Source organism: Miscanthus floridulus, chromosome 10 (assembly GCF_019320115.1).
Source record: "Miscanthus floridulus cultivar M001 chromosome 10, ASM1932011v1, whole genome shotgun sequence".
In the NCBI taxonomy this organism is placed as follows: Eukaryota; Viridiplantae; Streptophyta; class Magnoliopsida; order Poales; family Poaceae; genus Miscanthus; species Miscanthus floridulus.
This window is the reverse complement of record NC_089589.1, coordinates 142,319,833-142,342,165: the sequence shown is the minus strand read 5'-3', so window position 1 is coordinate 142,342,165 and position 22,333 is coordinate 142,319,833. Positions and strand designations below refer to the sequence as shown.

The 22,333-nt window shown below is 46.0% G+C and overlaps 1 protein-coding gene, 2 long non-coding RNA genes and 1 pseudogene across 3 annotated transcripts; 3 read left to right on the top strand and 1 right to left on the bottom strand.

Annotated features, from left to right (window-relative positions):
- Nucleotides 1-344: 344 nt before the first annotated feature.
- LOC136485931 (uncharacterized) lies at nucleotides 345-2,009 on the top strand. The gene is made up of 3 exons (XR_010766611.1): nucleotides 345-628; nucleotides 720-828; nucleotides 1,317-2,009. It is a non-coding gene; the product is annotated as an uncharacterized lncRNA (long non-coding RNA).
- A 5,876-nt stretch (nucleotides 2,010-7,885) lies between these two features.
- Nucleotides 7,886-10,001, bottom strand: LOC136485930 (pentatricopeptide repeat-containing protein At4g28010-like; annotated as a pseudogene).
- Nucleotides 10,002-11,832: 1,831 nt separating this feature from the next.
- LOC136485929 (uncharacterized) lies at nucleotides 11,833-13,142 on the top strand. Its single transcript, XR_010766610.1, has 3 exons — nucleotides 11,833-12,152; nucleotides 12,239-12,453; nucleotides 12,957-13,142. It is a non-coding gene; the product is annotated as an uncharacterized lncRNA (long non-coding RNA).
- Nucleotides 13,143-14,803: 1,661 nt separating this feature from the next.
- On the top strand, nucleotides 14,804-22,023 carry LOC136485928 (L-type lectin-domain containing receptor kinase IX.1-like). The gene is made up of 3 exons (XM_066482726.1): nucleotides 14,804-16,409; nucleotides 20,427-20,964; nucleotides 21,084-22,023. The coding sequence occupies exons 1-3, from the start codon at nucleotides 15,539-15,541 to the stop codon at nucleotides 21,715-21,717; spliced, it is 2,043 nt and encodes a 680-aa protein (XP_066338823.1). The 5' UTR covers nucleotides 14,804-15,538; the 3' UTR covers nucleotides 21,718-22,023.
- Nucleotides 22,024-22,333: the final 310 nt, after the last annotated feature.

Genomic DNA, 22,333 nt, shown 5'->3' with positions numbered 1-22,333 from the left:
ACATGTATTAATAATGAAGAACTAACTGCCACATGAGTGGCCGAAAGCAAATTTTTCCCGTCGGTGCAAACGACTCCTCTCGGTTGCACCGCTCCGTCACGGACGCCTTAACTTTCCCCTGCGTTTCTACTGTACCGAGGGGAAAAGGTGCTGACACCGACAGGGACGCCCAGAGCCAAGAGTCTGCAGCTGAGCGCGCGCTCCAATCGCTGGCGTGGCCCATGTATCAGAGATAGAAGCGTGAAAAAAGAGCGTGCAGTGGACAGAGAAGAGTAGTGCGCGAGGGGAATTTTTTTTCCCACCCTTATCCTCTCACGCTGCCCCCAACCAGTCATCTCGCATCCCCGCCGCCCATGCACTTGCTCGCATAAGGGCAGCGACCCGCCCAAGCGGGCGCATCCGCCGGCGCCGCCGCCGCACCACCCAGCCGCGTCCGCCCGCCGCCACCGCACCCAGCCGCGTCCACCGCCGCCATCTCACCCCCACCCGCATCCGCCGCCGCTGCGTCCTCCCAACCTGCGCGCAGCAGCCACCGCCGACCCCACTCGCTAGATTTGCGGTCGCGGTGCCGAGACGAAGGCGCAGGCACAGCAATGGTGCACTAGCCATCGGTGGTGCAGCAGCCATGGTGAGAAATCTCTCTCTCTCTCTCTCTCTCTCTCTCTCTATGCCAACCTCTTCCGCTCAGATCTACTCTGTCTCTCTCCTTCAATTAGCAGAGGACTCATCACTTCGTCGCTGGGAATCGGGTGCGGTGGCCACGGCGACAGGATTTCTCCACGAAGAGCGACCGGCGAGGCTGCAATCCCCAACAACCTAACCCCCCGGGTGAGCTCTAGTCCAATGGCACTACAGCCGTTTCTGTGATTCTAGCATACTCAATCTATTGTTCAAATCTCTAGTGGTACTATGGATATTCATATCTTGGAAGGATGTGCTTCTTCGTGATTAGGATCTAGGAATGGCTATATATGTATTTGTGAGTAAATTCAGATAAGCTAGAGATTCTGCAATTCAGATAAATCATGTTTGCAATGCTATGCTAGATATCAGGTTAACATGAATGTAGAAAAATAATTGTGTGTATGTGGTTCTTTAATTGTTTGGAACTATGTATGTGCATTGTCTGGGAAAAAAGATAGGAGTGGTTGAGAATGTATTTGATTATGTTTCTCTTTTTCCCTATTCTTCGGAGGCTTTCTTTTATTTTTTTTTTAAATCTGCAGATACTATGGCCATGTTGTATGCCACTATGGCACACCCATTTTCTACTCCATCTTTGAATTAAAGCACTCTCTTTACAATTGTTTCTGCAGATGCATGGCTTTGAGGCGCCATGGGCCGGTGAGTTCTCTATGAGCTACATCCCAGCACAGGCGAGTTTGCTGCCCCCACTGTAACATAACTATAGTTGATTATTACTGCTTACTTTCAGTTTTGGAGGCAAGCTAAACAAATGATGTACTGAATGATTTCCTAGTCTTAATTTGGCTTTGAAAAGCATATTTGGATCTGAATGCCATATACAGTGACTTTGCTACCGTCACCTGTTAGGCTGTTATCACTAATAATCCATAAGTGCATGAATTTAGCCACCAAAACATTTTTTTTGTCATCTCTGTGTTCTTAGAATTTTTTTATGTATAGTATTCATTTATTGTTCCATATCTGTAGTATTCCTTAGAGATTGCATCTATTTACAATTTGCACTTGTTTCTGTCCTATGAATAATAAGAAGCTATCCATTTGCACTAGTATTCCTTAGAGATTGTAAAGAATACTTGAGTGTTCTACTCTTATGCTAAAGGTGTCTGCTGCACAGTGAAATGTGTCTTTAGTGAACGAACATATTACGCTTTGAATATATCCACAAAATGTAATCCTAAGGTGCTGCAACGATGCAAGATTTCTAGTTTACTTGATAGTTATATTTGTAAAGATTATTTTTGTAACTTCAGTACTTTTATTTTCACCATGTGGCTAAACCGCTTTCAGTATTGAGAAATAACTTGAGTGTGTGTCTATATATATATATATATATATATATATATATATATATATATATATATATATATATATATATATATATATATATATATATATATATATATATATATATACACACACACACACACACACACTAAGTTTGGTGCCATTTATAGTGTTTGCACAAGTATCCACTACTGGAGACGGCCTCTTTGCCGAGAGCCTGAGGCCCTCGGCAAAGGCCCATTAACCCTCGGCAAAGGCTTTGCCGAGGGCGGCCCTCGGCAAAGAGCTCTCGGGGAATTTTGAGTCGGCGAAGAAGGTCTTTGCCGAGGGCCCTTTATCGGGCACTCGGCAAAGCCTTTGCCGAGGGCTGGAGCGGCACTCGGCAAAGAAAAGCAGCCGTCACGGCGTCGGCGCCTAGGACGGAGTCTTTGCCGAGGGCCGTCTCCGGGGGCCCACGGCAAAGAATTATTCTTTTTTTTTTGAAAAATCTCTGCCGAGGGCCTCCAACCATGGCCCTCGGCAAAGAAATGTTGCAGAATTTTTTCAAAAAATCTTTGCCGAGGGCAATGGGACGGCCCTCGGCAAAGAATTATTCTTTTTTTTTGAAAAAAGTCTTTGCCGAGGGCCTTCAACCATGGCCCTCGGCAAAGAAATGTTCCAGAATATTTGCAATGAATCTTTGCCGAGGGCAATGGGACGGCCCTCGGCAAAGGACCCTTCTTTGCCGAGGGCCTTGGTCATTGCCCTCGGCAAAGAGGCAGAAATTTAAATTTTTTGTTTGTTTTTTGCATTCCATCGACACAAGCATTTCATATATATACATATATATATATCAACCATCACATATATATATCACACAGAACCCATTTTCTCATAATATATCACAACCATAATTGTGAACCATAAATCACAATATATTACAACGACAAGTCACATGTTCATCATCATTTACATGTTTATTACGACAAGTTCATGAAATCCAAGCACAAGTCAGAACCATAAACCACAAATATTACAATAAAGTCCAACCACATCACCTAGCACTAGTCCTCATCAAGGTAGCCTATGAGACGGTGGTGAATGAAAGGCGGGATCACCCGGTAACGCACTACCGGGATGATTGGAACCCGCTGACGGAGGCTGCACAAAGGAGCAGAAATTACATGTGTGAGTAATCCGAGAAAACAGTTTTAGAACTTAGAGATTGCATCTAGTAAAGTAATCTAGTGATCGACGTGCTAATCAAGACGCTGCATTCTCCGGAGCTGCGGTGCTGCACTGGCTCTCCTGTCCTGTGTCAGGTGGTCGCCGACACGCCGTAGAGAGCCCGGGCAGGTGCCCAGGGTCGCCGGGCCCTGGGTCCTATGCAGATTACCATGGAAGCATGAAACTGTAGCTTTTACCTTTCCTCAAAAACTGCAGCTTATACCAGTTGCTGGTTGTTTTTCGTTGAAGTGGGACCCTGAACATTGCATGACAGAAGTGTAGTCATGACGCATACCAACTGAAAATGAAAGGGAATTTTCTCTAATGTCATTCGTTAAAACTTGTATCTTTCATATGTCACTAAAAAACTCAAATCTTATCGATGCCACTACATATAAATTTCAATCTCTTTCACGCCATTACTGATCATATTCTGATAGTCTTGGCCAATAGACATCGAAAAAGCCAAATTACCCTTCTTCTCAGGACACAAATTTAGTTGTTTTCTTTTATGCTATCTTTTGTGGCTAAACAACTTAATCGAAAACTCAAATGTATCATTTCGAAAATTTAAAAGTATAAAAGCTATGATGTCCGATACCAGAAAAAGCTATGATGTAGTTATTTTTTGAAATAAAAAAAAGAGTTAAAGGACTGAATATGTGCTTTTTGCAGTGGTCAATATTTGTAGTAAATGTGAATAAAACAATAACAGCTCAAGCAACAGTATTCTACCAAGTAAATACAGCTAAAACTTGCTAGTATGGAAGGTAGCTCAGCTTACAGAATTTTGGAGGACTGTCTCTGTTCTCCTTGAGTCAATTGATGTCCTGTGCCAGAGGCGTAGTAGTCGTACAACAGCTTCAGCAGATTCTCCTTAGCAAGCTAGTTACATTTGCGATCAGATCCATCTGTGGTGTCTAAAAAAGGGCGTACCCAGTGCAGAGAGCTCCCGCTCTGTGCGGGGTCTGGGGAAGGGTGGGCCTGGTGCAAGCGGTAGAGTCTTACCGCCTGTGACCGGAATGTCCTGGGTTCGAGTCGCGGTCTCCTCGCATTGCACAGGCGAGGGTAAGGCTAATTTTCAGTTATTTCCTAGTTCATCAAACAGTAAACCGGTTTTTCTATATGTCAATAGCATGTATTCACTACAGGAAAACGCCTCTTTGCCGACTGCTTGCCCCGGTCGGCAAAGGCATAAACCCAGTCGGCAAAGGCTTTGCCGACCGCAAAGCCACGTGGCAGTCGGCAAAGAGCAGTCGGCAAAGCCTGGGTTGGCAAAGGCGGATTTGCCGACTGCCACGTGGCACACAGTCGGCAAAGCCTTTGCCAACTGCCACGCCAGCAGTCGGCATAGCCACGTGGCGCCGTCAGCCCTGACGGCAGGCTTTGCCGACTGCTGGTTCCTCGGCAGTCGGCAAAGAATTTTTTTTTTCAAAAATTGTTTGCCGACTGGCCGCCAGCTCGGCAGTCGGCAAAGAAAGAAAATATTTTTTTTTGAAATGTTCTTTGCTGACTGCTTTCGGAGTTGCAGTCGGCAAAGGTATTGCAGTCGGCAAAGACTCTGTCCTGGGGTTTTTTTGCCCAGCTTTGCCGACTGTAAACAGTCGGCAAAGCTGGAATTTTTTTTTTGCTTTTGTTTTCTGTTTTCTCGCATCAAAACCCTGCAAAATCACAAATTATAATCCAATTTCACCAGAAGCACCGGTAGCACCATTTATATCACAATTTCATCACATTTGTCGCCAACATCACCACATATATCACAATAACGCACAACATCACATATATCTCACATATATGTCACAATAACAACCACACAAGTGCATTACAACCATCACATGAAGTCCAACACGTCGAACACCACAAGTCGACGTCCATCACACGAAGTTCAACATAACAAGTCTAGGTCCATAACGAAGAAAAGAAATACATGACAACAACTTCGACGATACGGTGGATACATGATAACAGAATCGACAAGTACCTAGCTCGTCGCGCCGTCCCCGGTCTCGTCGTCCGCTCCGCCCCCAGGGTTTGCCCACGGAAACCCCCTTGGACTAAACTGAGGCACCTGCGCGTACTGCCACCCTCCGCGCACCGGCGGCCACGAGTACGTCGGAGGAGGGCCACGCGGAGGTGGATACGGTGGATAGGGTGCAGGTGGTGGATACGACATCATCTGATGGCCGGGACCTCCAGGAGACGGGTTCGAACCCGCCGACTGTACCTGCACAAGTTAAACGCCAAGTGATGTCATTAGTATCTGCAGCATGGACGCACAAGTTAAAGCAAGAGTCAATATACTCACCGGGGTCCCTCCAGGAGCGACAGGAGCAGGCACAGGAAAAAACTCTGGAGGAGGAGGCGGTGGAGCGAACATTGGAAGAGGAGGCGGTGTAGACGCCCCGGGCGTCTGCATGGACTACATGTGGCGGAAAGAGGGGTCATACCGCAGGTGCCGGTGAAGAAAGGCTAGCGGGGCAGTGCCGAGTCGTGCTCCTCCAGCTAGCCTCCAATGGGAGCCCTCCTGAAAAAGAAAAACAATTAGTGAGAACGAAAAATTTCGGCAACACCTCCCCTGTACGGGAAGGTTACCAAACCTGCAAGAAAAGACGGCACGATGGCCGACAAACACATATACATGTCAGGCACGATGGCCGACAACCACAAATGTATTTCCAATCCATGCAGAAGAATATAAGCAGGTATTAACAAAGTAAACTACTACTACTAGTAGTACTACTACCCTCGTCGTCACGGACGGCGTCACCGGCGCGTGGAGCAGAGGCGCGCGCGAGGACGGCGAGGCGGGGACGGCGCGGCGAGGCGAGGACGGCGCGGCGAGGCGAGGACTGCGAGGCGAGGACGGCGCGGCGAGGCGAGGACGGCGAGGCGAGGACGGCGCGGCGAGGACGGCGACGCAGGGCCGGCGGACGGCGAACGGCGCGCGGACGGCGGACGACGGACGGAGCGGGGCACGCCGGATTGGGGCGGGGCAGCGACGGCGCCGGGGCGGGTCGGGGCGAGGCCGCGGCCGCTGCGGGGCCGACGCCGGAGCTGCACGCGGCGGGCGCCTGCAGTGGGCCGGATCGGGGCGGGGCAGCGCGGTGATGGCCGGCAGGGCGGCCGGGCGCCGGGAGGGGCCCAGCGCGGGGGGGCCGCGCGGGGGGGGGGGGTGGTACGCCCGCGGGGGTGCCCGCGCGGGGGGGGGAGCGCGGCGGTTGGAGGGGTGGCCCCCGGGGATGCCGCCAGCCGGGGAGGGACCTCGCGTGGGGGGGTGGCACCGCCTGGAGGGCCGCCCGCCGGGGGAGGGTCGCCCGCCGCCGGGAAGGCGCGCGCGACCGGGGGAGGAGGAGGAGGGGATCTGCCCCGGCGCGGAGAGAGGGAGGGGAGGGGCGCGGGGGAGGGGAGGGCGCGGGGGGGATGCGCCGACGGCGGCCGAGCGACGGCGTCGACTCGGGGGCGGCCTGGGTGGTGGCGGCGTGGCGACGAAGGTTATGGGGCAGGGCTGGTGCGTGATTTTGGGGAGGGGAGGGCCGGGTCCCGCAGCGGATAAGGCGACGTTTTTCTTTTTTTTTTATTTTTTTCCCTTTGCCGACTGCCAGCATGTGACGCAGTCGGCAAAGGTCTATTTTTTTTTCAAAAAATTATTTTTTTTAATTGTTTTAAAAAATACTTTGCCGACTGCTCTGCTCCCTGGCAGTCGGCAAAGGTTATTTTTGATTTTTTTCTCAGAAATTCTTTGCCGACTGCCATCCTCCCTGGAGTTATCACATGTGGAGATGTCCAGGTTTTAGCCACCCGACGTCGCCACTTGCTCGAAACTTTCTCAAATTTTTACCACAGCCTCCGCATGCGATGACAAGACACGTCGTCAAGTTTCGTCATTTTCGGACTCCGTTTCGATTTTATAAAATTTAAAAACACTTTTCACGCGCGTGGCTCGGCGTGTTCCGACACCAACACGGTCGAAATTTCACGCGAGGCCCCGCACACGCCCTCAACATGCTCCAAACATCATGAATATCATTTTCTGAATCGCCGGATTCCATTATTTCATGTACCTGCAGTTCAAATCTGGAGCTGCCGGAAAAAATCAAAGAAACAGAAAAAATCTACGGAATATAGCAAAATAAATCAAAATGATCCCAAACTTGGAATATATCATGTACTTACTGTATCAAGGCAACACAAAAAACTGGGATCGAAAATCAAAAAAAATAAAAATTCTTTGCCGACTGCCAGGGAGGATAGCAGTTGGCAAAGCCTGCGCCTTTGCCGACTGTTGACGGAGTGGCAGTCGGCAAAGGTGACGGTGTGGATGGCGTCAACCATGGCCTGCCTTTGCCGACTGCAATTCTTTGCCAACTGCCTGGCAGTCGGCAAAGCCAGGCAGTCGGCAAATCCTGCTTTGCCGACTGCAGGAAATTCCAGTTGGCAAAGGGACCTCTTTGCCGAGTGTCGAAAAAAAACAGTTGGCAAAGAAAATTGCAGTCGGCAAAGAGCCAGTTTCCTGTAGTGATCCTCAATTCCAATTTCCATCAACAGACTGATATATGTTGAGACGGCCGGATATTTTGGAACAGGTAAATCAAGAAAGATTAAAAAACACACAGATACAAGTAGTGAGAAAAAAACTGCAGAATGGTTCAAGAAACCAGAATATTTGGTGATAGCGTTATTTTGAGGCATTACGCATGAATAAACATTGTAAGGAAACACATCAATCGAAGTGATTACGACTACGCCAAGACGGAAAATGATAGCCCTTGTACAGGATTGCTGGTAAGAAGACGCACACATGGGCAGGAACCAGGCAAGCTGAGTCCAAGGAAATGATATTTAACTTTTTTACAAGAGGATCAGCAGGAGCACTCACAGGGCACGACTGGTCAAGGCTACATGATAGTGGTGGACGGGAGTGAGGGATGGTGGAGCTGATTGCAATATTGATGGCCCATGGCTGTGAGGGACCGAGGCGGTGGTGGCAGACCAGAGCAGCGGCGTCTGTTCAGGAAGGCGGATAATGGTCGAGATAATTTTTGGATCAAGAGCTACATTCTTGGCTCTCATTTCATATATCAATTTGAGAACCTTGTTTATCTGGCCTTCAGCACTATAGCCTTTGATCAGTGAATCAAATACAGCAACATCAGGCACAAAGCCACTTGCAGTCATCTGTTTAAGCACCCTCTCAGCTTCTTCTAGGTCTCCTAATTTTGCATACATGTTGATTAGCATTGAATATGTCCCAGACCCTCAACAAGCATATCCTTAATCAACTGTTTAACCATTTTCGTATCCCCTGATTTGCAAGCGGCATGGATCATTGTGCTATATGCGACAGCATCGAGCCCGCAGTTCTTATCCATTTCATTGAACAGAACCATAGCTTGCTCCATCATTCCCTGTTGACACATAGCTGCAAGCAAAGGAATATAGTGAAATAGCTCGGCTTTTATCCCATGTTGCCTCATTGTACGCAAGAACATTTCCGCGCGGTCAACTTCCCACATCTTGCTGAAGCCATTTATCAATATGCTATAGGTGAATGAATCAGGTTCCAATCCAGAACTAGCCAGCTCATCCATTAAGTTCATAGCCATCTTAACCTTGTGAACCCTAAGGAATCCACCAATCAGATAATTGAAAGTCACCAAGTTACACATACACCCCCTCTCGGCCATCATCTCACGAACTTTGACTGCTTGTCTCATCCGACCGATCTTACATAGTCCATGTATAATTGAGTTGAAAGTCACCACATCAGGCTCAACTACAGTATCTCCCTGAATCATCTCCTCAAGCAAACCCATTGCCTCATCCATCTCAAGCACACCAGAAAGCCCTGCGATCAGGGTATTGTATGTCACAACATCCGGTGCCACACCCTTGTCATCCATCTCCTTCCTCAATGCAAGCGCCTCCCTTACCGATCCTTCCTTGCACAGGGAATTGATGAGCACATTGTATGTCACTACATTTGGCTCCAGCCCCCGCTGCACCATCATGTCCTTCACCTTTGCAGCCTTACCCGTCCTTCCCTCTTTACACAAGTCATCGATTAAACCAGTGAACATGATCACATCCGGTTCGATCCCCTGGCGGGACATTTCTTCAAACACCTTGCCTACATCCCGCCACCTGCCGGACCTGCAGTACCCACGTAGCAAGCAGCTGTACACGACCACGTTGGGCTGAACACCACTCCCGCACATCTCAGCCAGCAGCTCCAACGCCGCGTCGAGCTCTGCGGCGTCGCAGAGCCCACGGACGAGCATGCCGTACGTGACGACGTCGGCGCAGACGCGCTGGCCTGCATGGACCGGAGCAACGCGACGGCCTCCCCCGTGCGGCGTGACGCGCAGAGCCCCCGCATGACCGTGGTGTCGGACACGGCGTTGGGGTGGGTGTCCGGGTGCGCCTCCTGCGACATGTTGGCGAGGAGGGAGAGCGCCTGGTGCAGGTGGTCGCCACCGCCCACGCGCTGGCGGCAGAGCGCGGCGAGGACGGTGTTGTAGGAGATGGCGTCGCGAACGTCCGGGAGCGCGGAGAGAAGGGAGCGGGCCTCCGGGACGGGCGCCCCATGGAGGCGGCGGTTGAGGAGCGCCGCGGCGTCCGCGCGGCCCCGGCGGAAAAGCACGGCGAGGAACGGTGCCGCGGGGCGGGGCGGCTTCGGGGACGAGGAGGGCGATGGGGTCGGCAGGTGGGCGGGCGAGGCGGAGGCGGTGTCCAGCGCCCAAACGAGACGGGGCTCCAGGCGCTTCCTCATGGCGGGGCGCGGGGCGGCGGCGGGGCGAGCAGCGGCGGCGGCGCGCAGCAGCGGCGTATGAAATGTGGGCGGGGAATTTGGGCCAGGCCGCTGGCCGATTTAGGGTTGGGCCCTTTGCCGAGGACCCAGATCCAGGGCCCTCGACAAAGATTTTTTTTTTTTAAATTTTCTTTGCCGAGGGCCATTGGCCAGGCCCTCGACAAAGATCCCCTTTGCTGAGGGCCAGGCTAGGCCCTCGGTAATTTTTTTTTGTTTTTTGAACCCAGTTTTTTTTGTGGTGCTATAATACATTATTTAAAACTCAATTTTAAAATTTGGGCTAATTTTGATTTTTTTATATATTTCCCTAATTTATTTCTTTTCGTTGATTTTTTTTAATATTTCAAATTTGAATTGCAGGTGGATGGAATAATGCAATTTAGTGATTCAAACAATATTATTCATGGTATTTGGTGTATGTTGAGTCCCTATCCACGAACTCGCATCAAATTTCGGGCATCTTCTTCACGTAACATGACGAGGAACTTGTCGGAAAAGTGTTTTTAAATTATAAAATCCATACGAAGTCCGAAAATCACGAAACTTGTCGAGGTGTCATGTTATCGTATGTGTAGGCTGTGGTAAAAAATTTAGAAGGTTTCGAGCAAGTTGTGACGTCGGATGCCTAATACCCAGACATCTCCACATGCGATCACATGTGGAGATGTCTGGGTATTAAGCATTCGACGTAACAACTTGCTCGAAACCTTCTCAATTTTTTACCACAGCCTACACATGTGATAACATGACATCTCGCCAAGTTTCGTGATTTTTGGACTTCGTATGGATTTTATATAATTTTAAAACACTTTTCCGACAAGTCAGTCGTCATGTTACGTGAAGAAGATGCGCGAAATTTGATGCGAGTTCGTAGATAGGGACTCAACATGCACCAATTAACATGAATAACATTTTTCGAAATACTACATTGCAATATTCCACGCACCTACAGTTCAAATTTGACATATTCGAAAAAAAATCAAAGAATCGAAATAAATTAAGGAAATATAAAAAAAGTCAAAATTGGCCTAAATTTTAAAATTGAGTTCAAAACAATGTATTGTAGCACCACAAAAAAATTAGGCTAAAAAAACCAAAAAAAAAATCTTTGCCGAGGGCCTAGCCTAGCCCTCGGCAAAGGGCTTCTTTGCCGAGGGCCTCGCCTCGGGCCCTCGGCAAAGACGATTTATAAAAAAAATTTGGCCGAAAAACTGGTTCCAAAAAAAAATCTTTGCCGAGGGCCTGGTCTAGGGCCCTCGGCAAAGACTTTTTTTAAAAAAAAAATTACCGAAAAACTGGTTTCACAGGAAAAAAACCTTTGCCGAGGGCCTAACGGGTGGCCCTCGGCAAAGCTTGACGGGAATGGCCGCCGTGACCCAACGGGCCTAATTTGCCGAGGGCATCTTTGCCGAGGGCCGCGGCCCTCGGCAAAGATTTGATTTACCGTGGGCCTGTCTTTGCCGAGGGCTGGACCCTCGGCAAAGGCCTCTTTGCCGAGGGCTGTTCTTTGCCGAGGGCTCCTGTGGCTGACCCTCGGCAAAGAGTGTCTTTGCCGAGTGCCCGAGATTTGGCCCTCGGCAAAGCACGCGTTTCCAGTAGTGATCAGATTGCCTATACGATGATTGGTGCCATTTGCATGAATTAGCAGCAGCTTAGACTGCATATTCTTATTCTTTTTGCTGTCCAGACAATTGCCTATACTATGATTGGTGCCATTTGCATGAATTAGCAGCAGCTTAGACTGCATATTCTTATTCTTTTTGCTGTCCAGACAATATTTTGAATCTGAACATTTTGATTCTAAAGATAGGTTCTAGTGTACTATCTTGTTGAAGTTTTCTAAACTACAGTTAGATAGTAAGGAGCTTACTATTATGCATACAGGAAACAGTGCCAATTATCTTGAACCGATGGCTTTATTGGTTTTGTTTATCCATGATACACATGAACACTGGCTAGGGATACTAGCTGTATAATTAGTAAAGTTTCATGCTTGGTTCAGTTTTAACATAACTAATCATTCAAATACATGCTGACAGAATGCTTGGTTCCTTTCACCATATAGATATAAGAGAATCCTTTTCTTGCAGGTGAAAAGGATCAAACTGCTTCTGCAGGACAAGACACTTTTCAGCTAGTTTAGGTAAAAAATATTCATGCCTACTTTACCTTTCCTCACTTAATAGAAGCATGCATATGCCTACAGTTGATTATTTTCACATGTTTCAGGTTATCGACCATATATGGACTGTTTTAGTTCTTTACAGAAGCAAATTTTGCTACTTCTATAGAATGTGGGAAAGGGGAAGCATTGTCTTTACTTATATTAGCTTGAGCTCCAACTCTCAACCTCAGATTTGTACTGAATGCCATATAGAGCGACTTTGCTGCAAATTTGGATCTGAATTCCATATACAGTGACTTTGCTACCATCACCTATCTCCGTAGGTTCCCTTCTTCCCTGTCTTTTAATATTGACCGAATGATTTCCATGTTTTATTTGGCTTCTTTGAAAATCATTTTTTGGATCTGAAGATAATTGTCACTTACGGCTGAAGGAAGTGTAAGAATTTTTTTTAGGAGTGTGATCAGATTGCCAAAACAATGAATTTGGAGATTACTGTAATGTTCATTTATTCTGTACAACATAAATGAACCCCAATATAGTATCAGGTTGCTTTGTTCTTTGACTGATGGTTTATTTGGTGAACTGAAGTAAATAATCAGATTTGCTTTAGTTACAATATTCCTGGTTTTATAGATATAGCAGGTTAGATCTTGCTTTCTCAGCTTTATTGTCATCTTGTGTGGCCATCCCTGCTTGTAGTGCTCTCTATGGTCACTTTTTTAATTCAGAGACGTTGGACAAGCAATCAACTATATTGTTTTACTGTATATTTAACAAGATTTCTCATGAATCGTTATATTTTTCTTGTTTTGGTTGTAGGATATGGAGATGAATGGATGTGTAGCAGCTACTGTGTATTGTTGTCTAAGGGCTTGTAGGAAGTAATTACTAAACTTCTATCTATTTCCTATATGTTAGTTGCATGAACTATAGCACTATAACTTGGGTCTGCCTTATTTTGCGAGGCCTTTAGAATGTAGCTTAGATTTATTGACCATTGAACAATCTAATGTATGAACAACTTGGATGATGATTATATGTACGACACTTGAGTGTAACATTTGATGCTGGTTGGTGTGTGGTTAAAAGGATCGGCTTTGATTTCAATAGTTCAATGAGATTTTATATACATTAGAATGAAGTTTCCCTGACGGTCATGCACTGACAGAGGAAGACTGGACCTTTTTTGACGGTATGTAACTGAAAGGAAAAGTTTAAACCTTCCCTGACGGTACTGTAAGCGACAGGGAAACTTTGAACCTTCCCTGATGGCGTCGTACCAACAGGAAATATTTTCCCTGACAGAGAAGAAAAACCCGACAGGGGAAATCTCTCCTGACGGTAACTGCCGTCAGGAAATGGTCCCTGGCGGTTTTCCGTCAGGGAAGGTAGACTTTTCCTGCAGTTCATTCCTGACGGCTAATCCCTGACGGTAACCGTCAGTAATAGGCTTCCCTTGATGGTTTGGGCCACTTTCCGTGACGGTTCTGGCCGTCAGTAAAAAAGTTGCCTGGGGTAGTCAGTGAGATGAAAGATGGTGTATAAAGATTCTGCGTTATTATTATCATCTAATAACCTTGCTCTAAAGGGGAACAGACAGTTGTGGTCATGGCAGAGTCACAGCCACCGACGACCTTGGCTTGGCTCTTGAGTCTTGAGCCACCGACGTCCCTCAAGTCAGTTACTCCGATCTAGTATGTTGTTCGTTGTTGGCATCACACTGAACACGAAATCGATCGAGAGCGTTGCAGCCCACGATCCCAATCAAGAAGGAAATGATACCGGTGGAACTTTTTTCGTGGCCCTTATCTCTGGCCTCCTCGGGCATGCGCCTCAGGCCCTGCGTGAATCAAACTGGAGTTCTATATACACACATGGTAATGCAGGTGCAGATACTGGCTGGCGTAAAAACGATGATCTGCTCAAAGGCGGGTAGAACCTGGCGCACTTGGTACATGCATCTATGTGTGATGACTGATGAGCACCTGGGCGCACTCGTGCAAACACGAGACACACACCCAGATAGACCGGTGCAAAAGCAAGAAGCTGGTGCTGAGGGGCCACGTACTCTGTACGTGTGAGCGAGACTTGCGAAAGTTTGCCGCCGTAGATGCCTGTGCTAGTGTGGACACGGAATTACAATAATTAAAGCATTTGTGGCCTCTGAACGAATATGATTCCTGCGGTCCTGCCATTCAGCTTTGCCACATATCCCTCCTTTGAGTGGAAGGCCAAACGGTATCCACTAATCTGCCAATAAGACCGATCACACCAATAATAGGATCGAGACATTGCTAATGTCTTTTTGCAAAAGTTTTATATTTTCCAGATATAGACGCTTATATATATTCACTATGAACACTTAATTTTTTTTTGAGGTAATCGGGGGGCACCTTTTCATTGCATTAGAGCTGAAGAACCACTGCAGATCAATTACAAGAGTAGCACAATACCGAGGTGGTAGCCATTACATTCAGTCTAGGCTTACATTATGGAACAACTAAATTACACCAAAGCTCAACTACTGAGCGTTCTGCAACCGGGAACCGGTGCGACCACAGATGAGCTGCATCTCTGAAGTTTGTAGCAAGTCGGCTGGTAGATGGTGGCAGACTGTTGAAGACTACGTCATTGCGGTGTTTCCACAGCATCCATTTCTAGTTGTGGATTTGTATAGGTGGCTGCATCTAGAGTTACCTCTAAGTATCAATTTGTAGTAGCCGCCTCCGAAAATACGTGCTATATATGACCTCTGAGGAACGTTTTTACGAACCAGATTTCGCAGATTCCTCACGAACACATAGATATGAGTTTTGGAGGAAAAATTGAGAAAACCTCGGTCCGGAGATGGATTTTTCAATTTGCGTTGGTTTTGATCTTTTGGGAATACCTTCACAACTTCCCTAGAAGCATCCCTGCAAAATTTGGGATCAATCAGAATTCGCTTGAATCGAATTTGCCGGTTGTAGAGGAAGTTTTGGGCTGTTGTGGACCGTAGAACCAGGCAGGCCGGTTTTGCTAGGCACCGTCGCGTTTTGGTGCCCCTTTGCTGCGTCTTTCGCTGTTTTTCTTCCACGTCTTTCCCGCTGTGTTCTCTAGTCAGTCTTGAGTACATGTGGTCACCAGTTGACCTGTGTCGACTCGTGTCATAAGATTTGAAGTTTGTGAGAGCTTCAGGGTTGTGTTGGGATAGAGACCAAGTTTCTCGCTAGAGCGGAGAAATTTCTAATTGGCTCCCATTCATCCTCCTCTGGTCACTCGCCTATTCGGTCCTTGAGAGAGTGATCTATAACAAACACAACAGTGCTATTGTTCAGGTATATATAAACATATATGGAGCAGCCAGGGCAAACAAGCTACCTACTAGCCCATCGGTTAAGCCATTCATTCTGATCAGTGCCATGGCCTGGGCTGCAAGCAGCGCGCAGCTTCTGTTCCTCTTCCTCCTCGTTTCCACTTGCTTTCTCCCAACCTTATCCCAGCAAACTAACAATAGCTCTGTAGCAGTACACTCGCCACTTCCGCAGTTCTCCTTCAGCTTCAACTTTACCAATCCATCCAATTACGACCAATCAACAGACATCCTGCTCGAGGGCGATGCGAAGGTGAATGGCAAACTAATCGACCTCACCTGCGACTCGTTCGAGCAGAGCAGCGATTCTTGCACGGGGCGGATGTCGTACAGGCACCCGGTGCCGTTGTACGACGACACTACCCTGGCGAGCTTCAGCACAAGCTTCACCTTCCAGATCCTATTCAACAAAAGTTTGGCGAGCATGCCCCCCGGCGACGGCATAGCGTTCTTCCTCACCGGTTTCCCGTCAAGCATGCCGCCACGCTCAGAAGGGCAGAATCTCGGCCTCATGAGCAACGACGCCGCGCCCTACGGTCCACAACAGTTCGTCGCCGTCGAGTTCGACACCTTCTACCAAAACTTCGACATCCCAGATCCTAAATACTACCACATAGGCATCGACATCAACTCCGTCCACTCAAAGAACACCACAATGTTGCCCTCTCCCCTGGAGCTGGAAGGCAACATGACGGCGACAGTCAAATTTGATAACATCACCCAGATACTAGTTGCCTCCCTTAAGGTTGGTTCCCATCCCGAACCAATTGTGGTCACTTCTCAGCTGCCAGATCTAAGGACGTTGCTTCCGCGGGAAGTGGCAGTGGGGTTTTCGGCGTCCACCGGCGCAGTCGCTGAGCTCCATCAGATATTGGCATGGTCCTTCAACTCCACTCTTGTTCCGACGATCCCACGTAAAGGTATGTGCAGTGCACTGCTTGTGTATCACAGATTTCTCATTATTCTTTGTTCACTGGCGTTTTTTTTTATTACAACCCACACACTCCATACTCACACCACACGCACACATATGCGTGCGCATCCGTACACATGTAAAGAAGAGATTGAGAGGCTCTCTAGCCTAAGCGCAATACCATCGAACGCGCATGCGTGTGTATCCTAATTTTTCTAGAAAAAAAATCCAGAAAAAAGTACAACACCAGAGTTTGAATCTTGGTGGGTACCTTCCCACTTGACAACCCTATTAGCAGAGCACAGGCCCCTTCACTTCTTCACAGGCGTTCTTGACACAAGCAGAAAATACCGTGTTTTTTTGTCTTTTATTAGTCATACTATGTCCTTCACAGGTCACTCGCTATATCATGCTCCATCTACTACAAATGAAAGCGTAGTTTAGTTTTGTCTTAAATCAAACTACTTTAATTTTAAGCCAAATTATTCTAGATGTTGGTGAAATTGCTTATAAATAAATTTGATATTGCTTAAAAACATGTTCAATGAAATTAATTTGATATTCTAAATGTTGGTGAAATTGCTTATAAATAAAACTGCTTCGATTTGAATACTTAGAATAACAACCAAGTGAACTACAATTTGAACAGATTAAGATTTTTTTTAGTGTTCTTTTCTTTTTTACAGAAAAAGTAGCTGGGGCTATTGGTTTTCTCCATACTTTTTTCTTGAGCGACAACGTATGTAATAGTGAATTTCAGATATTTCCTAATGCTAAAAGAAGGAAACTAATAACAAATAATCCCCAACCATATTTTCCAACAAAACACCAAAGAAAGCTTCGACCACTTACAAACTTGTTGACACTTTTAAAGGAACGCGTTCAATCATCAGTCTAGAATGATCTATACCAACTGTATACCAGAATTCAATATTACAAAGTACTCCTATGTCTTATAAAAAATCTATATGTTAAAGTACATTGTAGGTGACTTTTTATGTACGGAAAATATGTGCATCTTAGATGCAAACATGCAAACAATTTAAAAAAAACATGGTTTGGTTATACAATTTTTTTGAATCTTGGTATATCCACACTGCCACTCCAAGAGCTAGATAAATAATGCAAGAGCAACTCCAAAAACAAGATAAACAAAGTCTCTATTTAGATTTTTAGCAAAATAGTTTTCTCCAATATTTTGGTAAAACAACCCCATAATAAAACTATATAGAAAGTTACTGTCTTAAAACTACCCTTAACTCATAGCTTTCTGTATATATATATATTGTATGAAGCACATATATCTGCCCCGTCTCATCGATTTTTAGTTTCTCTAGCAGGTTTATACACTACCACAAATCCAGATTTGCCTTGAATACCCAAAACCGCCAAGAAAAGAGCTTAAACCGCTAAGGAAATGGTTCTTGGCCACAAACCGTCAAACAAATTCACTAGATAGAAGATAAGGGACATTAATTTCCTTGGGGGTTTTGGCACTCAAAGGATGATTTTCTTGGAGGCTGGCCACCAAGAAAATTAGGACCATACTTAATTCGCCAAAGGGCCAAGAAAATGTTACAGCCGCCAAGTAAATTAATTTCCTTGAGGGCCAACAACACCTCAAAAAAATTATCTAGACTGCCAAGTTAATAGTTGTTTTCTTGGCTGCCGTTAACCTCCAAGGAAATTGTGATTCCTTGGCTGCCATTGACTTCCAAGGTAATTGTGATTTCCTTGGAGGCTAGCCCTCAAGTAAAGCTTACTGCCAACAAAAAAAATTCTTGCCATAATAATTTCAAGATTCTAATCACTAAAATCAGGCACACGATGACATGCATATAGATCATTATTATGGATCCCAACCATGATATTGATTCAATGTGTCAATATGAATTTTACAAACTTACATTCAATTACATATAAATTATGCACCAAAATGAAAAACTGATCAAGCAATACAACATTATCTGGGTCAAAATATCACTACTTTGGGATTTCAAATAGGCTCCTTAATGCTACTTTGTTCCTTCCTCATTCCCTTTGAGCTCCGCCGAAGGAGCTCACCACTGACCTTCAAGCGCCGCTTGAGGGGCTTGCCCCTGACCCGCAAGCGCCGCCGGAAGGGCTCACCCTTGACCTGCACGCGCCGCCGGAAGGGCTCGCCCCAGACTAACACGCACCACTAGAGGGGCATGCCCCTGCAAACTCGCATTGTTTGGACAGGTGGTGGCATCGTCGGGACTTGGAAGATGAAGGATTTGGAACCGAGAGAGGAGTGGCCGGGGTTGGCGGCATCTGAGAGGTGGTTGAGGGAGTCAAGGGCTCACAACTAGGGTTTTGTAATTGCCTGGCATATCTCAGTCGTCCAAGGTTGATCCAATGGGACGAGCGAAACATGCTTTAAGATGGGCTGAGGTGGGCTGCATCCATGATACGGGCTTCATTTTTAGGTTGAATATTGTGAGATTGTTGTTTTGTCTAGTTTTAAAATAAGTAGGAAATCCTTCTAAAGTAACATGAAAAATGTAATATACTATATATAAAGTTATTGTGGAAGAGTTTTAAAACTTTTTGAATAGATTTTATATTTTCTATAGTTTAAATGAATTTCAGTGTGTTTATTCAAAGTAACTCTAAATTGAATTGTCTGTACCTCTAAAAATATTCAAAAAATCATAAAAATATCTTTTGGCTCATAAATTTCACTTTAGCCCATATCTTGGAGTTAGACAAAAAAGCACGTGTTGTTTGATATGATGTGTAGTTCAAGTTGATGTTACTTTCTAGAACCACGTAGAAAATCACTTAAACCTTAGAAAATAGCAAATCACTTTGAAAATTAATGAAAGTCCTAGATAACACGAATTAGGTGTCTAGTTCTTGTCAAAATTATGTTGGGACACATAGGAATCATGTAGACCACAATTATTATAATTTGTATTTTAGAAACATGTCAAGTACTTACAAGCATTTCATTGGGTGCCAATCTCAAAAAAATTTGATAACCCCAAGAAAATAATAATTTACTTGACGGTTTAGAATAGCACCCAAAGAAATAGGTATTTTCCTTGACGGTTAAGAATAACACTCAAGAAAAAAGTAGTTTCCTTGACTATTTACAATTACACTCAAGGAAATGAGTAATTTCTTTGGAGGTGCTTAGAAACCGGAAACACCTATATTCCTTGGTGGTTTACTTCAACCTCCAAAGAATATATGATTCCTTGAAAGTTCAGTACACCGCCAAGAAAACTGCACTTTTCTTGGCGGTTTGATTTTGGCACTCAATAAAATCCTTGGCCCTCAAGGTAATTCGAGATTCTGGTAGTGATACATTTTTGTGTGAGCAGTAAATTGGTTCCACTACCCAGTGACCGGTGTTGTCTTCTCCCATCCTATCTTCTACCTATAGATGATAAAAAAAGGTGGCACGACACTAGCACGACACTGGCACTATTAGTCACAGTGTCTTATTCATGCCACGCCATGCCGACATCTCGATCTAGGCACGGCACTACGACATCTTATCTATGTCGTGCTGACACTATGGGCATGGTGGCACTATGTGCCCGTGCTGGCCCGAGGCTGCACCTCTTGCCAAGTCACCATTGCCGGTTGCCACGACGCCCATGCATTGGGCTGCATGGGCCGTGACACGCAGCCTCCGCTTGTGGAGCCGTCGTCGCCCGCTCATTGAATTGGAGCCGCGTAGACTCTGTCGCGCGTGCTCCATGGGGTCGCCCACATCGGTAGGGGCCACGACGACTCCACCTTGTGTGGGAAAAAGAGAAAGACCGAGAAGAGGAGAGAGAGACAAATTAGAGTTTTTGATGTTTATATATGGCACTTTATGTGAATCCAACGGCTCTCGGTTAATTGAGAACATCCAACAGCGGGGACATATCGCCATATCGGGCCAGCATAGTGCCGGCCCATTAACCCTCTCGGTGAACGTGGGATTCCTTTTAATTCTATTATATTAATATAATAGATAGATAATAGATATATGTACACATAATGACAGGTCACGACAACAAGACAACTATATTGATTATTATTGGAGGACTGGTGTTATTGGTGGTCGTGGTGTGGCTTATCCTGTCTTGCTGGAAGTGGATAAACAGACACCGTGGCATTGAGAAGCAAGGGAAGCAGGGGCCTACTCGGTTCAAGTATCAGGATTTGGCAGCCGCGACAGACAATTTCTGCGAAGAGAGGAAACTCGGACAAGGTTTCTTTGGGGTAGTCTATAGAGGATACTTGAAGAAATTGGGATGTGATGTAGCGGTAAAGGAAATCCTGAATAAATCAAATGTTGTGCCAGGACCAAACAACGACAGCCATTTTTATGCCGAACTCAACGCTATCACTTCTGTAAAGCACAAGAATCTCGTCAAACTCGTTGGTTGGTGCAGGGGAAGCAGCTGCAACTTTGTTGAGTTCATGTGCTGGTGCTGGAAGAACAAAACCAATAATAGGCTCTTCCTTGTCTATGAATTGGTACCCAAGGGAAACCTTCACGACAACCTACACAAGGAGGAAACACTACCATGGGAAACAAGGTCAATAAGACGTACATTCCCTCGCATATATATGTACTTTACTTCAATTGAATATCTCTTATTATTACAACTTTTAAGGTTTATTACATACCTCGCTCTGTGTTTCTATCTATAATCAGGTACAAGATAGTGAAGGATATCGCATATGCCCTTCTTTATCTCCACCATGAGTGTGATCCCTTCATCTTGCACAGAGATATCAAGCCAAGCAACATACTTCTTGATGACAACTTCAATGCTAAGCTTGCTGACTTCGGCCTATCGAGGATCGTTGATAATTCTGACAGTTCAAGGATCCTCACTATCCCTGTAGGAACCGAGGCTTACCTAGATCCACAGTGTAAGAAGCCCGTCGGGATGGTTGAGTTCAGCCGTAGCTCCGACGTCTACAGCTTTGGCATCCTCCTGCTCGAGATCGCCTGCGGCGAGCAAGGCGGTATGCTTATTAGGGAAAAAGTCTGGCAGCTGTACATCAACAGGTCTCTCCTGCGGGCCGCTGATGACAGGTTAAAGGGCGAGTTCAGTATAAGCGAAATGGAGACTGTGCTCATCCTAGGGCTCTGGTGCTCCTACCTTGATAATAACAAGCGGCCTAGCATGGAGCAAGTAATGGCCGTCCTGGAACATGGCAAGCAACTGCCAGATCTCAACTCATTGGACACTACTTCTGTTTCGGCACAAATGGAAACGTACATCGACCCGCAGGCACCTACCTCTGCTGCCAGCTCCTCCTACGAGCAAATGCATGAATGATGAACCTTTATATCTTTGGTCTTGGTGTTACTTGGTCGTGCTGTCGTGCATTGGCGTATGCGTGGTAAACTGGTAATAATGGCGACGACTGGCTTCAGCGTCTATATATGGCTCTGCTACTAATAGCGCATCTATGTATATTGCTTTTACCATATAGAAAACATGAATCAAGCATGCTGCCCTGCATACATCAAGTCTTGGTTACATGTGTATATGCTTTTGTTTGATGATGGCTTTGTGTATTGACTTTTTAGTTTTTACAGAGACCGGAACTCTATTTACTAATAAAGATTGAGGATTTGTTAGTTTTAAAAAGTTATGTGTTAGATTTGAATGGATATCCAATTTGCTCAAAGACCAGTGTGAACGCGAAAGATATGTGTTAGATTTGAATGTCCAGCAGCATTCCTGATAGCAATATTTTGGGCTTTGAACAACTTGGACGCACCCGCCACACCCTGCTTGCCGTCGATTCTGATTTCAATTTGCTTGAGGCACATGAACTGGTCAATGCTGATAGAAAAGCCATGTGTTTCTTATAAAATCGAGAATGCAAACTGCTCGTATCTCTCGGTATCGTTGAATTCTCCTGCACAAGGAGACCACCATATCCCCA

Coding starts and splice junctions, on each gene's coding strand:
- LOC136485928 (XM_066482726.1), top strand. CDS start 15,539: ATGGCCTGGGCTGCAAGCAGCGCGCAGCTTCTGTTCCTCTTCCTCCTC. Junction 16,410..20,426: donor TCCGACGATCCCACGTAAAG/GTATGTGCAGTG, acceptor ACATAATGACAG/GTCACGACAACAAGACAACT. Junction 20,965..21,083: donor ACACTACCATGGGAAACAAG/GTCAATAAGACG, acceptor ATCTATAATCAG/GTACAAGATAGTGAAGGATA.